The sequence below is a fragment of the Hyperoodon ampullatus genome, assembly GCF_949752795.1.
Source record: "Hyperoodon ampullatus genome assembly, chromosome: 15".
Classification (NCBI taxonomy): domain Eukaryota; kingdom Metazoa; phylum Chordata; class Mammalia; order Artiodactyla; family Ziphiidae; genus Hyperoodon; species Hyperoodon ampullatus.
Genome location: NC_136928.1, coordinates 24,720,022 through 24,744,190, shown reverse-complemented (window position 1 = coordinate 24,744,190; position 24,169 = coordinate 24,720,022). Strand labels below are relative to the sequence as shown.

At 53.9% G+C, this 24,169-nt stretch overlaps 1 protein-coding gene across 1 annotated transcript in view; it reads right to left on the bottom strand.

Moving 5' to 3' along the window:
• SH3RF3 (SH3 domain containing ring finger 3) overlaps positions 1-24,169 on the bottom strand; it is a gene marked incomplete at both ends in the record, with an annotated part of 210,206 nt that overhangs the window by 88,178 nt on the left and 97,859 nt on the right. Inside the window, 2 exons of the mRNA XM_079721489.1 lie at positions 6,693-6,788; positions 22,816-23,047. Coding sequence (XP_079577615.1) covers positions 6,693-6,788; positions 22,816-23,047 — 328 coding nt within the window. The remainder of the gene's footprint in view (positions 1-6,692; positions 6,789-22,815; positions 23,048-24,169) is intronic.

Genomic DNA, 24,169 nt, shown 5'->3' with positions numbered 1-24,169 from the left:
CAGTTACTGGCGGGGGGGTGGGGGTGGGGTGGGGGTGGGCAAACCCAATGCACGGGGGGCAGCTCCAGGCTGTGGGCCTTTGAAACAATAGAGCTGCGTGTTCCCAGGGAAGTTGGCAGCTTCGATAACATATTTAGAGACGGAGGCTTAGAATAACATGCTCTCTTCGTAAATAAAGTGACAAGGAGACGGCGGTGCTACAGGTGCAAGAAGGGCCAAGTTCCACATGGCAATTAGCTGAGGCTTAGACGACATCCACCCTAATTTCCGCACTGAAGACAAGGCCTCTCAAATGGGAAGCAGCTGCCGTTAGTAACCGTACCATTTTGGGCATTACATCCATCCGGCTAAATCAGGTTTCAGTTTTTGCCTCCATCAACTCCCAGCATCTGTAAATAGCATCACTTCAGCAGTTTGCCCTCGCACGTCAACACGATTAGCCGAGGTCGTGGGACCCACCAACAGACAGAGGCCTGGATCTGGTTCCCCGAGGTCAGAACTCTCTGGACGCGCACTGGCCCTGGGATGAGGCTGCCTCGCTTTCTGGGGCTCGCCCATCCTCCCCCATCTCTGAGTCCAGAAACCGGTGCCTGCAGGTGCCGCAGGGCTGTAGGAGGGATCCTGACCCCTGACGTGTGGGGCAGTAGAAGGGGAGAGAGCGGGAGCCAGAGAACAAACCCTCCAGGTGAGTGCGTGGCCCCAAGCGTGTAGGACACAGGCTCTCAGCAGACTAGGATGCATCCATCCAGCTAGTGGAGGGGTGGGTGGGGGCTGGCTCTGGCGGCAGGAGGGAGACAGGATTCCCATGGCACCGCTCGGAGACACCCCGCCCCCACCCTCCAGCCCCTCCCACCGCGGGCCCGGGCTCTGTCCCATCCCTGCCTGCAGCCCCTCCTCTGGGCTCCTCCCTGCACGCTGCCCTCAGCCACCACTGCGCCGGCTCCGGCCACGGAGCCGTGCGGCACACCAGGCCTCTGGCAGGTCCACAGCTGGCCGACCGCGACCCTGCCCAGTGCCCGCTTCCTCCCTGGGCTCCTGCCCCCCGCCCGCCTCAACGCCACCACCCCCCGCCCCTCCCCGGGTGAGTCCCCCGAGTCACCTCCTACGCAGTCTTGGACCCTGTCGTTCTCCACAAATAACCTTCTGCCAGGAGACCGAGATGAGAACAGCTGGGCACAGACCTTCAACACCCCGTCCTCCGCACCTCCAGAATCCCCCTCGTCTCCTCTTCCCTCCAAGGGCGGGCCCTCCTCCAAGACCCTCCCCTCCCAGCCCAGCTGCTCCCTGAGGGCAGGTGAGGATCAGCCCCTCCCTCCCTGGGCCTGGGCGACCCGTGACAGAGCTCCAGCTGCACCCGCACCTGTGGAGGTGGCGAGCCCCACCCGGGACCTCAGTGCCCAGGGATGCACAGGCCGCCCGCCTGATGGGCCTGGCCCATGAGAGCGGCCTCCGCTGCGTTTCGGCCCTAGGACTCCAGGGTCAGCTGGGGTCACCACGAGGCTCCTCATCCCTCCTCAGGGCTTCCCCCCTCTCCGCACCTCTTTTTCCAGATGCTCCCATCCCCAGACGCGGCTCCCTGGGGTCAGCTCTCCTCGGTACGGGGCAGGGGTCCCCGGGGAAGCTGCCAGGACGCACTGGCCCTCGTGCTGAGGCCGGGGCAGCCTCGCCTCTCCAGGTGCCCATTATAGTAACTGGTCACAAGGACACGGGCAGACGAGTCAGCTGGCCTCCAGGAGCCCAGGGCACAAAACGAGGAAACACACCGACACATCCAAGTTCAATACGGGTGACACCGGACATACAAAGAGGGGGAGAATTCCCACCCAGAAGGCCCCAGCTGGCAGGAGAGCTGATGGCTTCGCGGGCTCGGCCCTCTGGGCCTCCCTCCACCAGCCATCACCCATCTGTCCTTGCGGGCGGGGGGCGGGCTCACCCACCCGGTGAGGCTCGAATGTGCACCCGCTTCGGGCGAGCCGGCATGGAGGCGTGCTCAGGCTCTGTGGACGGACCGGCAGACACATCATGGTCCCCACGCCTGGGGGCCCTGAGCGAGCATTGTAGTAGGGACTGGAGGAAGCCCTTACCCCGAGGGGTCAACCCAGAAGTCTCCTCCAGAAGGCATGGGGGCTCTGGCCACAGTGAGGCTGGGAAGTGAAACAAAGTGTCCTCAGAAGGAGGGAGCCCCGGCCAAGCTCACCACGCGAGGAGGGGCCTCAGGGGAGTGAGCCGTGGAGGGCAGAGCTCAGGGGAGGCGCAGGGCGGGTGCCAGGAGAGTCTGATGAAGGAGATCTGGCGACCGCAGCCTCCCTCTGCTTCCAGGCAGCCCGCCTGGGTTCACCCCTCTGAAGGCCATGCATTTTCCTCTTTAGAGCTAGCTGGTCTGACAGCTCTCCTGCCTCAGTCTGTACCTCCAAGTCCCCAGAGCCCAGGCTCTGCACAATCCCTGCATTCTGCAAATCCAAAAACTGGCCCCTAGCCACTTGTCAGGCTGCTGTCACTCTCGCAGTCATTTATTAAGCACCTGCACTTTGCCAAGCATGAGGAACATTAAGAATAAACACGGGGACTAGGGTCTGAGTGGGAGCCAGTGAAGAGGCTGAGAAAGGACAGGAAGGGGGCTCAGCGTGGCTCATTAGGTGAGCAGGAGTGCAGGGCTCCCGGCACAGAGACCCCGAGCCTGGAGAGTAGTGGGGAGGCCTGGGTAGCTGGGGTCTCGGTGCAGGGACAGGGACGTGGGGGCTCGAGGCACTACACCCTCGAGGCAGCGGAGCCCGGGCTGAGGAAAGGAGGCGGCACAGCGCGGATGAGAGAAACAGAGCTTCCGTTACAGTAAGGACACACGCGTGTCAGGGAGTGGGTGTTTGGGCAGGAATTATTCTAAAGAGACACCAGGACAGGGTCTGAGGACCCCCAATCTGCACCCATTCCTGCAGTTGTCCCATCTACCCTTGGGACGCAGATCCCACCCACGTGCCAAAGGCCCCGGCCCAGTGTCCCCATCCTGTACCTGTGCCCCCGATCTGGCTGACGCCCAGACATTTCCCAGGCAGCTGGGTGCTTCTGTTCCTCATCTGTCCTCTTTCGCACGGCGTCTTGGGCGTTTGGGGGACAGGTCATCCTCCCGTTCGGCTGACGAGCAGTGACAAGCTCCACGCACGGGGCCCTGGGGGCTGGCGCCTGACCCCAGGCCCTCAAGGCCCAGAGCATGGAAGGGAGGCCCTGCCACGTGTGGGGTTTGTCCTCCGAGGACAGGAGTGACCTGGCCCACTCCGCTCTGTCCTGAGCGACACCCGACGAGCCGGCAGGCGTCCGTGGGCTATGCCTTGGTCCCACTGTAGAGATGGCTGCTGGACGGTGCCTGTCCTTGGAACCAAGGGGGATGAAGAACAGAAGGTAGGTTCCAGGACGCAGGAGGAGAAGCTGGGAAGGCAGCGAGGAAGGGTCTGGGCCGGGGGACGTGCCGATGGACGAGTGCCCCTCTCCCAGAACCAGCGGCCCAGGCCCCGCTGTGGATGCAGCCAGCAGCTGAGGAGTGTGGGTGAGAGGAGGGCTTCTACACTGCGTCAGACGGATGCTTCTGGAGACTGGATACCCGCTCAGAAAACAGCACGAGGCCAGGCCAGCTCCGAGAGGTTTAACCGCTTGTCCCCCAGTCCACTCAGCGAGCCCCAGGACAGAGCCTGCCTGGGATGGGAGCGGGTGCCGCGTCCCCAGAGGAGAGGTCACCCCGGAAAGGTCCTCCTCGGGCAGGCGTCGCGGCTGGACTGCACGCGGGGCCCTAGCAGCCTCCCCCCACGCCCTTCAAACCACAGCTGCAGGGCTGGAGAGGCCTCCCTGTAATTCAGTCCTGTGAGGGCATGATTTAAGACAGGGCAACACCCAGGGGGATGACCGCCACCCCAAACTGCCGTTCGCCAACACAGGCCCCGCTCCCTCCCGGCGCAGGCCCCAACCTGCAAAGACCCCAGATCCACCCTGTGGCCTCAGATGCCTGCTCGTCGCCCAGAGGAAGATGGTCTGAACTCTATCACCCATGCGCGATGCCCTCGAGGCCGCGTGAGGGTTAGCGTCAGCTCAACGCTTCAAACGGGAGTGGGTACATGAACAGCGGGTCAGCCTCGGGAAACACCTGGCCAGGGCCTCCTTCTTCGGTGCTTGCTGAGGTCCTGGGGTCTGTGGCTATCGCCAGGGCCCCTAGGGCAATGGTGCTAGGCCCGGCGCTGTGCCCGGGGAGGTACGGGACAGGAGCGAGGGCCCTGCTCTGCCTCGGCCCCTGGAGGAGAGCCCAGCACCCGGCTCAGGGGACCTGGTGGGGCAGGAGGCTGTGCTCAGAGCAGAGCGCCTGGGAGGGCGGTGGGCACACAGGATCCCCTACGCCCTTGCTCTGAAGGACCGTCTCCAGGGTCCAGTAGTCGAGCCCCAAGGGCACTGACTCCCAGTTGGCTGAGTGTCTGAGCCACGAGAGCCTCAGGAGGCGCTGCTGACTGGTTTCCAGCCCCGAGCCCACACTCTCGGCCTCTGGGATGATGCCCGAGTCCCTTCCAGAGCAGGGGTGCTTGTGCGCCGGGCTTGGCCTCCCTCAGGGGCACCATTACCTGCCTCAGGTTCCCTACAAAATTTTTTCTTAGCTTCTTAAACTGCATTTTAAAGAGAAGTGCAAAAATGTTAGCTACACCACTTCACAGCTGCACAACCACACCAGCACCTCCCAGATCAAGCCTCGAAGCCTCTCCACAGCCCGGGGGCCTCCCTCTCGCTCCTTCCGCTCGGTCTCCCCCAGGGTACCCCCTTCCATCAGCCAGGGGGGAGGGGGGGTTCTGCTTCTCCTGTACTTCCTAAAAGGGAAAGTCTTCAGTGCACTCTCTTTTCCACCTGGTTTCTTTTAAAAATGTGTCCGTGAGCTGTATCCATGCTTTTAAACGTCTGTCCTTTCACCTTCTCTGGCCCGCCTTGGGCAGATGTCCCAGCTCCACGACTCGTCTGAGCTGACTCCGTTTTCGGGCATTGCCACAGGCCCCTGGGATCTTTCTGTGAGTGGCTCCATGAGAGTCTGCCTTGGAAGAGGTTCCACTGGCCAAAGATGTCAGGGGGACAGACTCCACGTCTGGACAGCACTGTGGGGGTTTCACGCGTCGAGTTCTTGGGTCTGAAGCAGCAGATGGAGAAGACCACCTCCCAGAGTTGAAGCAAATGCACAAGTGAGGCTGGAGGTGCTGTGGACTGTGGTCCTCGCCGGGGGTGGGGGGCAGAGAACAGAGTGTGTGTGTGCATGTGTGTGCACGAGTGTGCCCCTTGCAATGTACCAGAGAGGGGAGTGTGTGTGCGGACTTACTGTTGGGGAGGGTCTGGAGTCACCCGGGGAGTTGCTTCAGAGTACATGTAAGAACTGCGGGTTCAGGACACATAGGGGGAGGGGAGGAAAGGGCAGCAGATGAGGCTGGAAAAGCAGAGGCTCATAAGCGCAGAGAGTGTGGGCCGGCCACCCACCCAGCCAGCGGCCTGCATCTGGCAGGTGCTGGAATCCACTGGCCCACAGGGCTCAGCAGGGGCAAAGCTGGCCATGTCCCCTGCATCGTGTGTGGCCCGCCCTGGGCTGGGGGAGCACAGGCTCTGAGCGAGGACGCTGGGGGGAGGGAGTAGGGCCCAGCTGAGAGCCGTCGGCCTGGGGATCGCACTGGCCTGGGATCACACCGGCTCTGGGCCCCTGCGGAGTGGGGGGCGGCCCTGCACAGGCGGGGTGCGAGAGGCCGGACAAGGACTCCTCAGGAGGGTCCGGGGCCCACGCCCCGTGAGCACTGGCTGAAACGACTCCAGGGATGATGCAGTGCGCACAGGCGCAGCGTGGGGTCAGTCTGGGGACGTGCGCATGCGGACGTATGCTGACAAACAGCAAACACACACACAGCCCATGGCGACCAGGGGCTGAAAGGTCAAAGGCTCTGAACGCTCCTCGCTTGGCCACCGCCCATAACTTATTCACTGGAAACCCAGAACGCCTCGGTCACAGAAAAGAGGCAGGAAGCCAACCAGCCTCAAACAAGCCCGAACACGCTCCACTCCAGGGTTGGAGCTGATGAGCTTCCCCAAACCCCAAGTCGGGGGAGCCTCAATGTTCCCTTCAGTTGTTGTCAGTGTCCCCGGGGAAGCTGCTTCCTGTGGTGAGCTCTCCTTCCCGGGGTTCTGGGGGCAAACCCAGCAGAACCTGGAGGGTCTCAGAGAAATAGGGCTGGGCCCAGGTTTCCCGTGAGAAGTAGGGATGGTCCGCACAGGATCCCTGCCTCAATGCCCATGTGGCAAGATGATGGGCTGGGATGGACCACTCCCAAGAGGCGGAGGCACTTCTCACAACCTCAGGGTTGAATAAAACCCACATGTCTTCCCCACCTGAACTCCGATTACTTCTTCCCCTGAGGAGAGGTCACCTCTGGTCTGGTGAAGCAAACAACAAAGGGCAAGAGAGGGCGTGGGTCTGGGAGCCTGGCCTCACCTCCACGTGCAGGAGGGGTGAGTCTGGGAGCCTGGCCTCACCTCCATGTGCAGGAGGGGTGAGCCTGGGAGCGGGGCCTCACCTCCACGTGCAGGAGGGGTGAGCCTGGGAGCATGGCCTCACCTCCACGTGCAGGAGGGGTGAGCCTGGGAGCCTGACCTCACCTCCACGTGCAGGAGGGGTAAGTGTGGCAGCGCGGCCTCACCTCCCCGTGCAGCAGGGTGAAGACCCCGATCTTGTCTCCCAGCATTCCCTCTGCCCAGTTGTCATCCACCCTTCTGATCACAGTCAGGACGTCATCCTGGAATTACCCCAGGTAGGCAAGCGCAGGGACACGCACCAAAACGGATACAAAAACAGAACCAAGAGATCAGTTAGTGTCACTGAAGCTAAGGAAAGACTTTAGCGATGACTCATTCTGAGATCAGACGTGAAACCGTCCCTCCCCACATCTTCACCCAGGGTCTCTCTTCGTCTCCCATATGGATTTTAGCGGCAAAGAGCCTCCGGTGGAAGTGTGTGGCAGTTTACAATCTAGTGACCACCTTAAAATTCATGTTCCTAATATTTGCTTATAAATAAAATGGTTTTCAACAAATATAAATTCAACTAAGTATAAAACTTTCTATGTTCCTGTCTCCACCAAAGCACAAAAGATGACCCAATCCAACTCCATTTATTTAGAGTCGTGGAAGCTCTGAATAACCCTGTTAAATCCTTGTCGTGCCAGGCAGTAGCAAGGACAGAGGCAGAAGGTGGGCAGACGCAGGAGGAAGGAGGGGTGTGAAGCCGGGACACAGGCGGGCGGTGAGGGAGGACTCGCCCGGTGCCCCCGGAGGGGCCACGAGCTGCGGGGACAGACGACAAGGGTGGGGGAGAGGACGAGGAGCGAGGGGACGACCAGGCAGCAGCAAGCGTCGGGGGGCCGTGCTGGTGCCACATGGGGTGCAGTGGAACTGTCCACGGGCTGTCTGCCCAACCGCCCTCCACATCAAAACCGCCTGCCTTTGTCCCCCAGGACCTGCGTGGACACCGGAGGCCTGCCTGGCGCTGCAGTGCGCTCAGGAGCTGACAGCCAGAGTAGCCTTGTGGGCCCGGCTGGGTCTGAAAGCACCGCCTGCCTTACCAAGGGGCCTTCGACCGCTTCGTGTGAAGCAGTGATGTGGGGTGTGGGCCCCTGGGGTCAGACGGACGTTCCAGGCCAATGGACTTCCTGACATCACCAGAGAAGCTGCTTCCCCGTGAACGGAGGGGCCGCACAGTTTGGGAAGTTTATCTGGGGCGAGGTGGGACGAGGTGATGGGCGCTGGATGTGCCTCCCAGAGGACATGAGGCGGGAAAGGCAAGGCCTGGAGTCTGTACTGGCAGGTCCCCATGCTCCCTTCCAAACCTCCCCTCTCCTAGGGGTTTAGGGGATAGCGAAGGGGCAACCACACCCCTCCTTCTCCAGGTCCTCACCCCAATTTCCCAGCTTAAACAAGTACCAAATAACAAGGGCTGTGTGACTTCAAAATATTTCTTTCCCCAACTGATACAGTCCAGAAAACACGACAGACACTGAGGGAATCTCAGGCTTTCCCACGTTTCGGGGTGGCTGGTTCTCCACGGCAGGGTGACACAGACAAGGGTTTCCTTGTAGTCAGTGCTCGGCTATCAAGTGGGCTTTCCTGATAAGCATTAGGGCCAAAGTGGCCGACTGGCTTGAGAAGGGATGAGCAGAGAGGGCACCTTGCTTATCTCACATAAAGTTCACGACCAGGAGAGCCCTGTACCCATAATAAACGCCACTCAGACTCAGCCAAAGGGCGGCCCCCAAGACCTCGCCAACGGTGCAAAGGAAAAGGTAACTGAAGGCTTCCTACAAGCCAGAGCTTTTGCAAGAGCAAAATAAAACAAAAAAAGACATTTAATTTTGTAAAATTAAAAATTAAAAAGAAAAAATACCAGATTAATTTTGGTAAAAAGTAAAATACCATAATATCTACATGGTTATTTGAGACTGGTCTAGATATTAGAGCCATAGAAATAAAAGGAAAAAAATAGGAAGTATAAATATTGGGAAGAAAAATCATATGATTTTCTACCTAGAAATAGAGTACTAGTTAAAAATTAGAATAAGTAAGAATTTGAGAAAGGCTGATAATTTTAAAGTAAATACATGAAAATCATTGGGTTTCCCATCTAACCAGCAATAACCAGTTAGAAAATGTGATTAAAATTGGCTAATCATTAAAAAAACAAAGTTAATTCTCTAATTCACTGTATACGCCGAAATTAATTCTCTAAGTATTAAAGATTTAAATGTTAGAAAAAAACCTTGGGGCTTCCCTGGTGGCGCAGTGGTTGGGAGTCCACCTGCCGATGCAGGGGACGCGGGTTCGTGCCCCGGTCCAGGAGGATCCCACATGCCGCGGAGCAGCTGGGCCCGTGAGCCATGGCCGCTGAGCCTGCTCATCCAGAGCCTGTGCTCCGCAACGGGAGAGGCCACAACAGTGAGAGGCCTGCGTACCGCAAAAAACAAAACAACAACCAAAAAAAAACCTTGAATAACCAAGAAGAAAATGTGAATAGATGTTTAATCTTGAAGTGGGGAATGGTCTTAAAAGAAGTAAATAACAAACATTTGGTTACAGAAAAGTGAAATTCTCTACGTTAAGAACAGCAAGAACAAAACAAAAAGGGAAATACTCTAGAAAAATACTTGCAGGATAAACTGGAGACTAAGACCTAATATCCTTGCTACATAAGGACGGACGTAAGAGACACAGCAGGAAAGAGAGACACATACTTTAAAAGAAAAACAGGCCAAGGGCAAAAATCAGGCAACTCACAAAAAGGAAGAAAAGCAAACTGCTGTTAAATACATTTAAAAATGTGATACCTGACTAATATTCAAAAACGTACAGTTTTAGACAGGAAAATTCCTTCTCCTTTCTTTGTTCTTTGGTGTCTTACCAGATTAGCAGGGATGAACATAAGCCTGCTCAGTGTGGTCAGCATGATGGCTATAAGCACTGTATCGTTTCTGGTGGGGATATACATTTATGGCGGCAGTTTGGCAAGTCCTATCAAACACAAGAGGCTGCATATCCACTAATCTGACAAAAACACTTGTAGAGACTCTTTCAAGAAGATCACAGACATGCAAGGAGACTCAGCTCCAAGTATGTTCATTACAGTGTTTCTTCAACTAGAGAAAAACTAGAGACAACTGCACAGCCAGAGAGGGTTGGTTAGATAAATTATGGTACATCAACCAATACCATAACCAACTGCAGCCCTCTCCAGCCACCCTGTCCTACCTAAGGAGGAGGGGAATGTGGAGACGCACAGGTAGAGCTCACAGCCTGTAGGCACAACTCCTTACATGACGGGGCTCTAATAACAGGATCAGAGGCTACAGAACACTTCCCCTCCCCCACACCTCACTACCACGTCACTAAAGGCCTATTTACAGCAGTACCTTTTACCTGGTACATTTTATGTCCAAATATCAAAAAGGAAAAAAAAATTACTCGACATCCTAAAAGGCAAAAAACAGTTTGAAGAGACAGAGCAAGCATCAGAACCAGACTCAGATACGGCAGGAATGTTGGAATTATCCAACAGGGAATTTAAAACAACTATGCTAAGGGCTCTAATACATTAAGTAGACAGCATGCAAGAACAGGTAGGCAATGCAAACTGAGAGATGGTAAGTCCAAGAAAGAATCAAAAAGAAATGCTGGAGATCAAAACACTGTAACAGAAATAAAGAATGCCTTTTATAAGCTTATTAGTAGATTTAACAGCTGAAGAAAGAATCTCTGAGTTTAAGGATGTCTCAACAGAAACTTCCAAAATCGCAAAACAAAGAGAACAAAGACTGAAAAAGAAAATAAACAAAAACCCAAAACAGAACAGAATATCCAAAAACTGCAGGATAACTACAAGAGGTGTAATATACATGTAACAGGAATATAGGAAGGAGAAGAAAGAAAATAAGGAACAAAAGAAATATTTGACACAATAATGACTGAGAATTCTCTACCCTGAAAAATAACCCTTCAATAATGAGAAAGAAATAAAGACTTTCTGAGACAAACAAAAATTGAGGGAATTTGTTGCCAGTAGACCTGCCTTGCAAGAAATGTTAAAAGAAGTTCTTTAGAGAGAAGAAAAGTTACGTAGGTCAAAACCTTGATTCTACATAAAGAAAAAACATTGGAGAAGGAATAAGTAAAAGAAAAATTTTAAAAATAGTTTGTTCAAAATAATAATAGCAACAATGTATCTAATTACATATGCTTATGTACATACCATATATATGTATATCATATATATATATATAGTGTGTGTGTGTATATATATATATATATATATATATACACTTATATATGTTTATATATAAGCTAAATGAGTAACAGCAATGACAAAAAGGACAGGAGGAAGAAATTAGGATTATTTTGTGATTATAAGGTACCTGCACTACCTGTGAAACAGTACATTTTTAACTGAATGCTGACCTGGATTAGTTGTAAATGCATATTGCAATCTCTAGGGCAACCACAAAAAAAAATTTTTTAAAGGTACAACCGATATGCTAAGACAGGAGAGAAAATGAAATCATTTAAATTGCTTAGTTAAAACTGCAAAAGGCAAAAAAAGGATGGAAAACAAAAACAGGAACAAAAATCAAAGACAACAAATGTGGTAAATATTAATTCAACAATATCAATAATCACTTTGAATAGCAATAGTCTAAATGTACAAATTTAAAGACAGAGATTGTCAGGGTAGATTAAAAAAACAAGACCCCACTATATGTTATGTACCAGAAACCCATTTTAAATATAAAGATATATATATAAGGAAAGATATACCATGCTAACACTAATCAAAAGAAAGCAGGAGGGCTTCCCTGGTGGCGCAGTGGTTGAGAGTCCGCCTGCCGATGCAGAGGACATGGGTTCGTGCCCTGGTCTGGGAAGATCCCACATGCTGCGGAGCAGCTGGGCCCGTGAGCCATGGCCGCTGAGCCTGCGCGTCCGGAGCCTGTGCTCCGCAACAGGAGAGGCCACAGCAGTGAAAGGCCCGCGTACCGCAAAAAAAAAAGGAAGCAGGAGTAGCTATACTAATTTCAGGAAAAGCAAACTTCAAAGCAAGGAAAGTTATCAGGGATAAAAAGGGGCATTACATAATGATAAAGGTGTCAATTCTCCAAGAAGATAACAATCCTTAACATGCATGCACCTAACAACAGAGTGTCAAAACACGTGAAGCAAAAACTGATAGCGCTACAGGAGAAACAGACGAATCCACTGTTACAGACTGGAGACTTCAATGCCCCACTATCAGAAATGAATGACCCAGCAGGCAGAAAATCAGTAAGGACCAAGCTGAATTCAACACCACCGTCAATCAACTGGATATAATTGACATCTATAGACTACTTCATCCAGCAATGGCAAAATACACATTTTCTTTGAGGTCACATGAAACATTCACCAAGATAGATCACATTTTGGGCCATAAAACACACGTTAACAATGCTAAAAGAAGAGAAACCATATAATGTCTGCTCTCAGACCACAATGGAATTAAACTAGAAATCAATACCAGAAAGATAATTGGAAAATTCCAAAATACCTGGAATTAACACAATTCTAATAACATTTGGTTCAAAGAAGAAACATCAAGAGAAATCTTAAAATATTCTAAAACAAATGAAAATAAAAACACAATTTGTCAAAATTTATGGGCTGCAGTGAAAGTAGTGCTTAAAGGTAAATTTATAACACTGAATGCATATATCAGGAAGGAAGAAAGATCTAAAATCAATAAACCAAGCTTCCACCATAGGAAACTAAAAGAGAAGAGCAAGTTAAATCCAAAGTAAGCAGAAGAAAAGAAGAAATAAAAATTAGAGCAGAAATCAAAGAAGTTGAAAACATGAAATCAACAGAAAAAAATCAACAAAGAGCTGCTTATTTCAAAAGATCAATAAACTCAATTAGCTTCTAACCAGGATAACCAAGAAAAAAAGAGAGGCAACACAAATTACTAATATTAGTAATGAAAGAGGGGACATTACCACAGATCTCATGGGCATTAAAAGGATAATAAAGAAATATTATGAACAATTCTATGCCCACAAATTTAATAAACAAAATGGACCAATTTCTTTAAAGACGCAATCTGCCAAAACTCACACAAGAAGAAACAGACAATCTGAGTAGGCCTATATCTGTTAAAGAAATTGAATCAATAATTAATAAACTTCCAAAACAGAAAGCACCAGACCCAGATGGGTTCTGAATTCTACCAACATTTAAGGAAGAAATTATGCCAAATTCTCTAACAATTTCTTTCAGAAGACAGAAGCAGGAGGGCTACTTTCTATCTCATTCTGTGAGGCCAGAATTATACTAATACAAACTAGACAAAGACACAGTAGGCAAAGAAAACTAAAATGTCTCCCATGAACATAGTTGCAAAAATCCTTAATAAAATATTAGCAAGTTGAATCCAACAAAGAATAAAAAGAACTATATAGCATGACCAACTAGGATTTATCCCAGATATGCAAGGCTGGTTTAACATTCAAAAATCAATTACTGTAATCCATCACCATCAACAGGCTAAAGAAGAAAAATCACATCCTCACATTAATAGATGCAGAAAAAGCATTTGACAAAATCAAACAATTCATGATTAAAAAAAGAAAAAAACCTCTCAGTAAGCTACAAATAGAGTGAAGTTTCCTCCACTTGAAAAGAACGTTCACAAAACCCTTCAGCTAACATCATAATTAATGGTGAGAAACGTGAAGCTTTTCCTAAGATCAGGAACAAGGCAAGGATGTCCCCTCTAACCACAGCCTTTCAGTATCATAGTCAAAGTCCTAGCTAATGCAATTAAAACAACAAAGGGAAACAAAAGGTATACAGATTGGGAAGAAAGAAACAAAACTGTCTTTGTTTGCAGATTACATGATTGTCTATGTAGAAAATCTGAAAGAATCAACAAAAAACTACAACCAATGAGCAATTATAGCAAGGTTTCAGAATATAAGATTAATATATGAAAGTTAAATATTTTTCTACATACTAGCAATGAACAAGTGGAATTTGACATTAAAAAATATAATACTGTTTACATTAGCATGTAAAAAAATGAAACACTTAGGGTATACATCTCACAAAATAAGTACAAGAGCTACATGAGGAATCTTACAAAACTCTGGTGAAGAAAATCAAAGACGAACCCAGTAGAGAGATGTCCTACGTACATGGGGAGAAAGACCCGATATTGTCACGATGTTCTTCTCAACTTATAGATTCAATGCAATCCCGATAAAAATCTCAGCAAGCTTTTTTGTGGATGTTGACAAACTGATTCTAAACTTTATATGGAGACGCAAAAGACCCAGAATAGCCAACTCAACTCTGACAGAAAAGAATAAAGACTGACACTATCCGACTTCAAGACTTACTATAAAGCTACAGTACTGAAGACAGTGTGGGATTGGTGACAGGATATAAAAACAGATCAATGGAACATAACAGAGAGCCCAGAAATAGACCCACATAAATGCAGTCAGCTGATCTTTGATGAAGGAGCAAAAGCACTACAATGGAGCAAAGACAGTCTCTTCAACAAATGATGCCAGAACAACTGGACATCCACATGTAAAAAAAAATGAAGCTAGACACACACCTTACACCCTTCACAAAAATTAAGTCAACATGAATCATAGATCTAAATGTAAAATGCAAAACTATACAACTCTTAGAAGATAGCATAGGAGAAAATCTAGATGACCTTGGGTTTGGTGATGACTTTTGGATACAACATCAAAGACTGGTCCATGAAAGAAAGAATTGATAAGCTGGACTTCATTAAAATTAAAAATTTCTGCTCTGTGAAAGATGCTGTCAAGAGAATAAAAGGACAAGCCACAGACTCGTGAAAATATTTGCAAAAGACATATCTGATAAAGGACCATTATTCAAAATATACAAAGACCTTGTAAAACTCAACAATAAGAAAACAATTCGATTTAAAAATGGGCCAAATACCTTAACATACACCTCACTAAAGAAGACATACAGATGGCAATAAGCACATGAAATGATGCTCCACATTGTATGTCATCAGGGAGATGCAAATTAAAACAACAATGAGACAACACTACGTTCTATTAGAACGGTCAAAATCCAGAACAATGACAACACCAAATGCTGGTGAGGATGTGGAGCAACAGGAACCCTCATCACTGCTGGTGGGAATGCAAAACAGTACAGCCACTTTGGAAGACAGTTCGGTGGTTTCTTACAAAACTAAACATACTCTTACCATACAATCCAGCAATCACACTCTTTTGCATTTACCCGATGGAGTTAAAAACTTACATCCACACAAAAAACCTGCACATGGATGTTCATAGCAACTAAACTTGGAAGCAACAAGATGTCCTTTAGTAGGTTAATGGATAAACTGTGGTCTATCCAGACAGTGGAAAATTATTTGGTGCTAAAAAGAAATGAGCTATCAAGCGATGAAAAGCCAGGGAGGAACCTTAAATGCATATGACTAAGTGAAAGAAGCCAGTCTGAAAAGGCTATATAGATTGTGCGATTCCAACTATATGACATTCTGGAAAAGGCAAAACTATGGAGACAGTAAAAGGAACAGTGATTGCCAGGAGTTGGGGGGAGGGAGGGCGGAACAGGTGGAGCACAAAGAATTTTAGGGCAGTGAAACTGCTCTGTATACTTCACACGTGCATACGTGTCATTACACATTTGCCCAAACCCATAGGATATGTAACCCCAAGGGTAAACAGTAATGTAAACTATGTGCTTTGGGGAATGCGAAGTGTCAATGTGGGTTCATCAGTTGTAACAAATGTCCCATCCGGGGGGGATGTGGATAACAGGGCGGCTGTGCATGTGTGCGGGGCACGGGTATCGGGAAATCTTGTACCTTCTGCTCAATTCAGGCATGAACCCAAAACTGCTCTACAAACGAAGTCTATTTTAAAAAAATAGCTAAAAGTACCCCAGACTGATGAACGGGAACAGACTATAGCACTCACAACACATAGGTGCAGTTCACATATGTAACGTCGAGAGGAAACAAAGTTGGACACGTGAGCAGGCTCTGCACGACCCGTGTATTGGACGTTCAAGGCAGACACGCTCATCTACGGTGTTAGAAGACACGAGGGAAGCTGGGGTGCTGGCACCCCACCATTTCCCCACTGGGTAGTGATTATAGGACATATTCTTTCCAACCACCAAGCTGCATAATTCTGGTTAATACACTTGCCGGTACATTACACTATACTTAGATAAAAAGCTTGTTTTAAGGTCACAGTATTTCCGGGGTGGACAAGCCACAGCACGCCCTGAACCCTGCCTGTGGCCCTGACGCACCTCTAAATGGACGTCACATCCTGAGGAAGCCAACACAAGGTGAAGAGTGTGAAGCGCAGAAAACCAGAGAAGCGGGCACCAAGCCTGCGGATGAGGAGGCCAGGAGGGGCCGTGCCTTCATCACTGCACTGAAGATCCGGGCTCACTGCAGGCCACCCAGGAGGTTCCAGTGACTGAGAAGCAGACACAGCTCCAAGTAAGGGACAGCTGCCCCCAAAGGAGCCCCACCTCTTAGGCCGGGGAGCTGGTCGTCACCCGAGGGCCATGAGGGGCCAAGCTACGCCTCCCCCAGCTCCGCAACATCTCCCGGGCCTCCCCTAGGTGTCCGGCACAGGAGGAAAGCATCCCTCACCACGGAAAGCTCAGCACCCACTCGCAAGGCAAGTGCAGCAAAATCCCAGCACCGTGCAGCACGTGGGTCCCGAATCCAGTCACATCAAACTGCTCCGGCGAGGCCGGGACATGAACAGACGCAAATCCGGGCCGGGACCCGAGGACGCGGCAGGACCAGGCGCTCCTCTTCAGCTCACGCAATTTGGGGGGTAGGCCGGGCTGTGCAGGGGGCAGCCACACCCAGAACACCAGCAAGTGACTAACTTCCCGAGGTGGCGGAGGACGGGTTCCCACCGCTCTGCTCTGCCGCTTACCCAGCTCTCACCAGTGACACAACCTCGCTGAGGGACGCTGAGCGCCAGGCAGCACCGCGGAGCCGCCAGCACCAAATGCCGTGGTCCTGCAGTCAACACCTTCTCCCGCCATCCACGCGTGACCAGGAGAGCGATGCCTGGATCCCCGTCAGGCCTCGGATTTGCGGTCGTATTTCACAACCCCGGGGCCGGTGCTTTCACAGGGACAAGGACAGGGGAGGCACCTGCTCTGCGGCCTCCTGAGAATGCAGAGAAACACAACCCCCCCCCAAACCCTAACTGCATGCGACAGGGCGGGCCCGAGCCACACGGCACCCGCGTGTCACGCTCAAGAGGGGCGGCCTGGCACGATGCCAGCTGAGCGGATGGACGAGCGGGGAGCTCTGCGCTGGGCCGTCGCCAACCGGGCCCGCACACCCTTCCAGGCCAGGCCGCAGAGTTGGCGTTGCAGGATCTGCCGCCGTACCGTGCCGTCTCTGCCTCGTGTCCAACTCTCCTGTTTCAAGAGGGAAGCAGCCAGAGACGTAGAGCGTGACGGGGCCTGGCTGAGGGCCAGCGAGACGGTGGACGGACAGTGGGCAGGCTGGCCTGTGCCCCGGGTCCCCGGCGCTGCCCGGTGCGGAGGAGCAAAGGGCCTTTTCTGGACACCACACGCCCCGAAGGACGGCGGTGGGGCAGACAAGGTCTGGGCCAGGCTGGCGGCATCGAGGATTTTCTGGACAAAAGCTGCTCCCATGACCTCATTTCACTTTCAGACGCACGACAACTTCACCTACAGGCTCCTCCGCAAGCGCTCCTCTCGCGGGTCAGGGGCCTTCCCTGTGCCGCCTCCCCATCCCCCCGTTTCCAAGCTCTTAGGGACACCGAAGGCCAGGGCCCAGAGGCAGAGCTCCCTCGGAAGTGGGTGGTCCCGCGCGACCCTGAACACAGAGTGGTTATGGGAGGAGTGGACCGCCTTCCCGCCCAGGCACTTGCAAAGGAGTCGGCCACCACCTAAAGGGGACTTAACTGCATTTCTGATTAACTCACCGAGCTCCCCAGTGTTCATGTGTGATTCCTACGGAGGGAAGCCGAGCGGCAAACAGACGGGGCTGTTAGGAAGCCCAGGCCTGAGGCTTTCCCTCCCTGACCTGCCAGGGGGCTGGAGTCTCTGTCCCCCCAGAAGTCCCCAGACACCAAAGCATGGCTGGCGGAGTGCACTGTCCTCAACACCACGTCACAGGTATGTCTCACACTCCGAAGGCCCGGCCCGAAATACCCAGAGAGTTCCCGCAGCAGCTCCGAGTGAAGCAGCCTCTGGGGCTTGACAGTTCCCTAAACGCGCCGTGGGGCGGATCACACGCACGGGACCTGGACACGGGCCGGCTGCCCGCCCTCCCAGGGGCCTCCTGCGCCTCCGCTCCTCCTACCTGCAACCAAGTGGTTTCCAAGAGGCACCGAGGGGCAGACACCAGGATGGCCCTTCAGAAGCGTGGCCGTGCGGACGCCTGCTCGGCCGGGCCACGGCCGCGGCCACCTCGCACTGACCCACCCCTGACAGTCCCTCCCTGTCAGCTGCAGACAGAGCGCTGGTCGCTCTGGTCCCAGAGAAAAGGGAAAATCCCAAAGGAAAGAGCTCACAAACTCCCTGCACCTTCTGCTGCAGACACAGCACAAGACTCCCCCCGATGGCTCCGGGGTCCCAGGGGAGGCTCTGAAGGGACTGGCTGCTGGGCTGTCCCCTCTTTCCTGGCTTGCGCACCGCAGCTTAGCTCCAGACGCTGCTGGGGGCTGGGAGGGCTCATCCAACCCTGCCTGACGCCCAGAGAAGGGACAGTCTTCAGAGCCCAACCTGCTCTGAGCTTCTGGGGGGTCGGTCCCCTTAGGAAAGCCGCCTCCATGGAGGAGCCCACAGGCTGCTGCCCAGCTGGAGGGCGGGTCCGGGAGCCACCAGCCCGAGCAGAATGCAGCACTGCCTGCTCCCTCGGCTCACCCGCTTTGGTCACTAGGTCCCCGAGTCCTCCAGCCTGGAGAGCATCCCAACTGCCCCTCAGGACAGAGGACATGCAGTGGGTCTGGGCTGCCCACGACGGGCACGGCCGCCTTGACAGGAGGGCTCAGGGGTTCCACACCGCCGGGCAACCCTCTCCAAGACGCTTCCACCGGGACAATACAGGTACAGGCGACCCGTCCGCAGAGTCTCAGCTCCAGGCGGCGGGGGTTTGTGCAGGAGGCCCATTTCCCCCGCCTCGAGCGTCCCGGGCCAACACAAAAAGTGACGCGCATCTGACAGAAGCAGGAAGCCAGCGAGGGTGGAAGCCAGAAATGGCTGAGTGCCTATTTTGAGGTTGGTTCCCTAAATGCCTTTGTTCATTGAATTCTATCAACTCCATTTTATCATCAAAAAAGAGACTCAGAGGTGAAGTTAATGCCTCCAAATCACCATATAAAAGTGTCACAATTTGAACCCCTGCCTCACCCTAGAGTCCAAACCTCAAATACATTTGATTTCTATCCACCTACGTCTGTCCTCCAATCAGAAGAACATAGTTTGGGATTAATGCTAGGTTCATTCACAAAGGAGAGAATCCCCACATTGGGGACGGACGATTAAACACTCAGCGGTATAAGAGGATCACGTGGAAGGGTCTTGTGGTGACACCAGCAGGAGGGAAGTCTGCCCAAGTCAGGACAGCCGGTGGTGTTTTAAAAGGGCTTTGCCAACTCAAACCATCCCTCCGGCCACACAGGGCTGGGTGGGTGGGAGGGTGTGAGATGAGGACGAGCGGGGAGCTGTCGCGTGCCCACGGGTCCTGTGGCCTCTCCGAGGGGCTGGCGTAATGACGGCGGGTCTCCAGTCTCCGCTGCAGGGCAGGTGCAGATGGCTCTGAGATGAGACACACGGGGGCTCCTAAGGCCACAGGGCTGAGGCCACACAGGGGATCCCAAGTGCAAGGTCCCTGCACCCAGCAGCCCCTGACCCCAGCCCCTCCCCGTCACGTGGAAGGCACTGCGCACGCGGGCCTCGGGGGACAGCTGGGAGCCACCGGCTGACAGAGCAGGGACGCTGCAGGGTCTCCTTTTGTCTTTTTATCCGCACATGCACAGCTTTTTGGAGTGGGACTGCTAAGAAGTTATAAATTGTGCTTTTTATAGCTGCTTTACAAGAAGTCATTATTCATTCTCTTCTTCAATTAAACAAAGACTTTGGTTTTAGAATGACTTTAATTAATGCAATTTTAACAGGACTGTTCAAACGCTGACACCAAGGTAAAAATCTTGCTTTGATGCACATGCTTCAAGCCTTTTTAAACCTCATCAATCCCACCACAGTGAAGTTTTTAAAGGTAAGTTAGCACCATCCGTGGACTTTAGACACCCCTGCTTTCCTCCCTTGAGTCCAGAAAGGAACATATTCAAACAACAAAACATTCCCTGGAGGCAAAACCAAGCTGGCCCGGACCACGTGGTCACTTCAGGTGACGAAACGGAGGCTGTTAGAACCAGCATTCCAGGCAGGTGCAGGGAATCCCTCAGGCTGCCATGTGGGGCGGCGGGGATGCGGAGGCTGGAGGCGTCTCGAGGGGAGAGATGAGAAAGAACGGGTGCTGGGGCGAGGGGGCTGCGCCCTAACCTAAGGCGGTGGGGGGTGGAGTGGGCGCTGGCGAAACGCTTGTGTGAACACAGCGGGGAACAGGTTGGGGAGTCAAAGCACGGTCTTCACTGGGAATCACACCCAGGGGCCTCCAGCCCTCCAGGTTAATCCACAGGCTGAGAGAAAGCAAGCCCTGGAAGAGCAGCCTGAGGGATGCGTGGCCCAGCAGCTCCCACACCTCCTCTCCCCAAAATGGGCTCAAAGGTCAGGTCCCGGGGAGCCCTGAGGACCGCCCACCTGGACAGCGCTGCCCGCACAGCCCAGGGTGCCAGGACCCCCCCTCCCCCCACCCTGGGACGCAGAGGCAGCAGCGCCCACCACAGGACGAGTCTAGGGAGCCATCCCGAGTTCTCACTTTTCCCATGAGGGCGGCTTTAATGTTTCTTTTGAAATACCAAACACTGACCACCTCCTGATCAGATACCCCGCACACCTCCCCGGTGACTCGCACAGCCCGTCACTCTCAGGAACTGTCCCCTGGACTTGCCATCCCTGCCTCTCCCACCCGAAGTCAGGCTCCCCGGATACAGCACAGCTCCCAGTGGGATGAGCAGGCAGGTGCCCCTCTGTCCCCTGTCCAGTGGGCTCTGGTCTTCACCCTGGAGTTGGGAGTCCCAGCAGAGGCTCGCGCACGGAGCGGGAGGCCTTCACCAGGAGACGCTGGCTGCTCCGGCCCTGCATGTGTCCGCTGGGTGAGCCTCCCGCCACCAAGGCTGTGAGCAGGGCCCTGGGTCTGTCCCTGTCCCTGTCAGTCCCTAACGGGTCTGTCTCCTTACAAGGCCTCCATCAACCCTGAGGGGTGGCTGGGTCCCTGCTCTTGATCTTGAGTGACAGCACAGAGCACCAGGGCCCAGGGTCTCCCTCAGGGTGGGCTGGGCAGAGGGGCGAGCACGAGGGGCTCTGTCCGCCTGTTCTCACACTCTGCAGCCTGCGTTCCAGCCTCACTCAGGAGGAGAGGGAGCGAGGGAGGGGGAGGCCTGACCCTGCGTCCAGGGAACCTGCAGGGCCAGATGACAACTGGAATTAGCATCAGAACACCCTGATGGAAGGAAGAAAGGAAGAGTTGAAACCCTGAATGAAAACAGATCATTCATCATCAGGCTGAACAATGGAACAAGACGTAAATAGCAGCTGCAACAGCCTGCACAGAACAGGCCAATTGTGCTCAAAATGGAGCACAGGGTACTCACAGCCCTGCGGACAGCTCGGCACCACAGCCAAGCTCTGCTCTGAGCAGAGGAGAGAATCACAGTGAGCTGGACGTGCACTCCAAGGTCAGGATCTGAGCTGGAACCCAGTTCTGTGTTGACAACCGCATGTGGAAAGAGACTGACAGAGACACAGGACACGAGGACGGAGGAGGGCCAGGCCCATGCCAGCTTCGGGCAAGCGACGCAGCCTCTTAGCGCTGTGCTCTGCTAGGGAGCCACCGACCAAAGCCACCGTGCTGGCCAGGCACAGTAATAACCACTTGCATGAGTTCTTTCACAACAGGAGATCCTGACGGGAACTCGGAACTAACACGCTACCGCCAGCTGGAAGGATTTGGGAGGGAGGCGCCGCCAGCCCAGAATAAGCTCTGCCAACCTCCCAGAAGCCCTCACGCTGGAATCCATCTTGGCTGAGAGATGTGTGTGCCACCAGGAAGGGCCCTGACTCAGACCAAATACAGGCCGAGAAAGACGGCCAGCCAAAGACAACCTGGGAACAAACCCGATCACCACGGAACCTGAGACTGAGAGCCACGTGGCAGAGCAGTCCTCCTGGGTCCCTCACCTGCTGCCCTCCTCCCGGGCGCCTCTTCCCTGTGAAGTCTCCTGTTTCGTCAGCACATGTGTCTCCTCGGACAGTTCATTTCCGAGTGTTAGACCCTGGAAGGGGTCCCTCTTCCTACAACAGCTTCAACATCGGGAAGACAGGCTCCCACCTCTCCCCGGGGACCCGGGCGGGCAGTCATGAAGGTAATTAATCAATCGATGACATAACTCGTTACTGCCATCGGGGAGCAGCAGGTATTCCAGAGCTCCAGGCGCCCCTGCCCTCCCAGCCCTGGGGTGGGAGGAGGTGAGGAAGCCAGGAAGGAGGCACATTCATGAGGCCTGAGGCCACCACCTCTGTCCTCTCCACACTGCGCCCCCGAGGCCGGCAGGCCAGAAACCAGGCCCCTCCACATCTCACCCGCACCCCAGGATGAGCGCACAGGAAATACTACTGGTTTGTCACTAAGCGGGTCCCGTGGCCTCACTGGCCACCTCAAGTGGCCCAAGCACACGCACCCACCTCCTCTGCTCTCCAAGAGGGTGTGACGGGCTGGCCTCTGGGCCCGGCTCCCACTCCCAGGACCCGACAGGGGTCTCTGCCACAGTCTCCCCAGCAAGCCCCCACCCAGGGCCCATGAGCCCTGGACACACAGTGACTCAGGTAACGAGGGTCCTGCTCCCGTTACCTGCAGGCACCTGTCAGGCCGGGTGCCCTCTCCTTCCACCCGGCAGACCCTCAGGAAGGAGAAACCACTGCTCTCCCCGCGGGGAGGCACAGGGAGGGCCGGGATTCACACCGGCCACACCCTACGCCCAGGCTCCCTGCGGGGACTGCGGTGGGAGGACGGCGTGTTGGAACCCACCTTACCTTGCCGGAGGTCAGACAGTCCTTGTCCTGGTCTCTGTCCTTCATCTCGAAATCATAGAGTGCTTTGCCCTGGGGCGGGGCCTGGGGCAGGGGCCGCATGCCCTGGACATGGCTGGCGGGCAGGAGGCCGTGGTACCAGCGCTCGTCCACCCGGTGCCGCAAGACCATGACGTCCCCCTCGCTGAGCCTGAGGTCCCCGGGCTCCTTCCCCTCGCAGCTGTGCAGGGCTTTGCTGGGGGACGGCTGGGGAAGGCTCTGGAAGCAGAACACAGCGGTTACTCAGCAGCTGCCCACCCGGCCCGCCTGGCACCTGGCTTGAGGGGCCCCCAAGTCTGAAAGCCCAGGTTGGGGAGATACCCCAAGGGAGCAGCACCCCCTCCAGGAACACGGGGCCAGGCCCTGCGGGACAGGGGTCTGCAGAGGGTCCCGCGACAGGCCCCAGGCCTCCACGCTGGCTGCCATGCTCCGCGTTGGAGGGACACTGAGGAGGGTGCTGGGAGACCTTCATTTGAGGCGCAGAGAGAGACGGGACCCCTCGCCGGAAGGAGACGGAATCCCCCCGCCCAGGCTCTGGCTCCAGAAAGTTTTACTCACTACTCTGTGCTAACCTGTCACACCCTGGGTGCTATTTCTATCCGCCAGATTTCCGACAACTACCACCCCACAGCATCCCTTCCCTGAACCTCCACGGCAACTCAGAACGTGCGTCCAGGGGCTTTTTGAGCTGAGGAGACAGACTTGCAGGACCGTGCTGCACCCTCCCATGTCACTGCCTCACGGCCAGGGGCCCGGGCTCGAGGTCCACAAGGGACCCCCAGGGCTGGAAGCTCTAACGAGGGGTTCCGGCCATCACGGACCCCTGCCCCCCGCCCGCCACGGCTCCCAGCTTCCTGAGGCCACGGCAGCCTCGTCCACAAGTACAATTTCAAGAGCCTGAAACAGGATCCTCTTCAGGTCATGGGATGCTCCCACCCTCCTGTCGAAGGTCAGCCAACCCGCCCCCCTGTCTGACCTGCCCTCCGGCCACAAGCAGAGCCCGGGGCCCCCTGCTCTTCAGCAACAAGGGGTCCGGGTTTCCCTCCCCCTTCTCTGCGGCAGCCAAGCTCCGCTCAGCTGAGCAGCCTTGCCAAAGGTAAGCTGCCCGCCAGGAAAAGCACACGGAGCCTCACCTCGTCCCTGTGTCCACACCCAAAAGCTCCCCGACAGAGGCCGTGTTTCCTCCCCAGGGCTGCCTTGCCAGGGATCCCTCTGGTGCTTGAATCCACCTACACAGAGGCACGAAGCCCGAAGCCGCTGCATACAAGAGGCTCTCCGAGGAGACGCGACGGCGCGCAGGCGGGTCTCTGCGCCCATG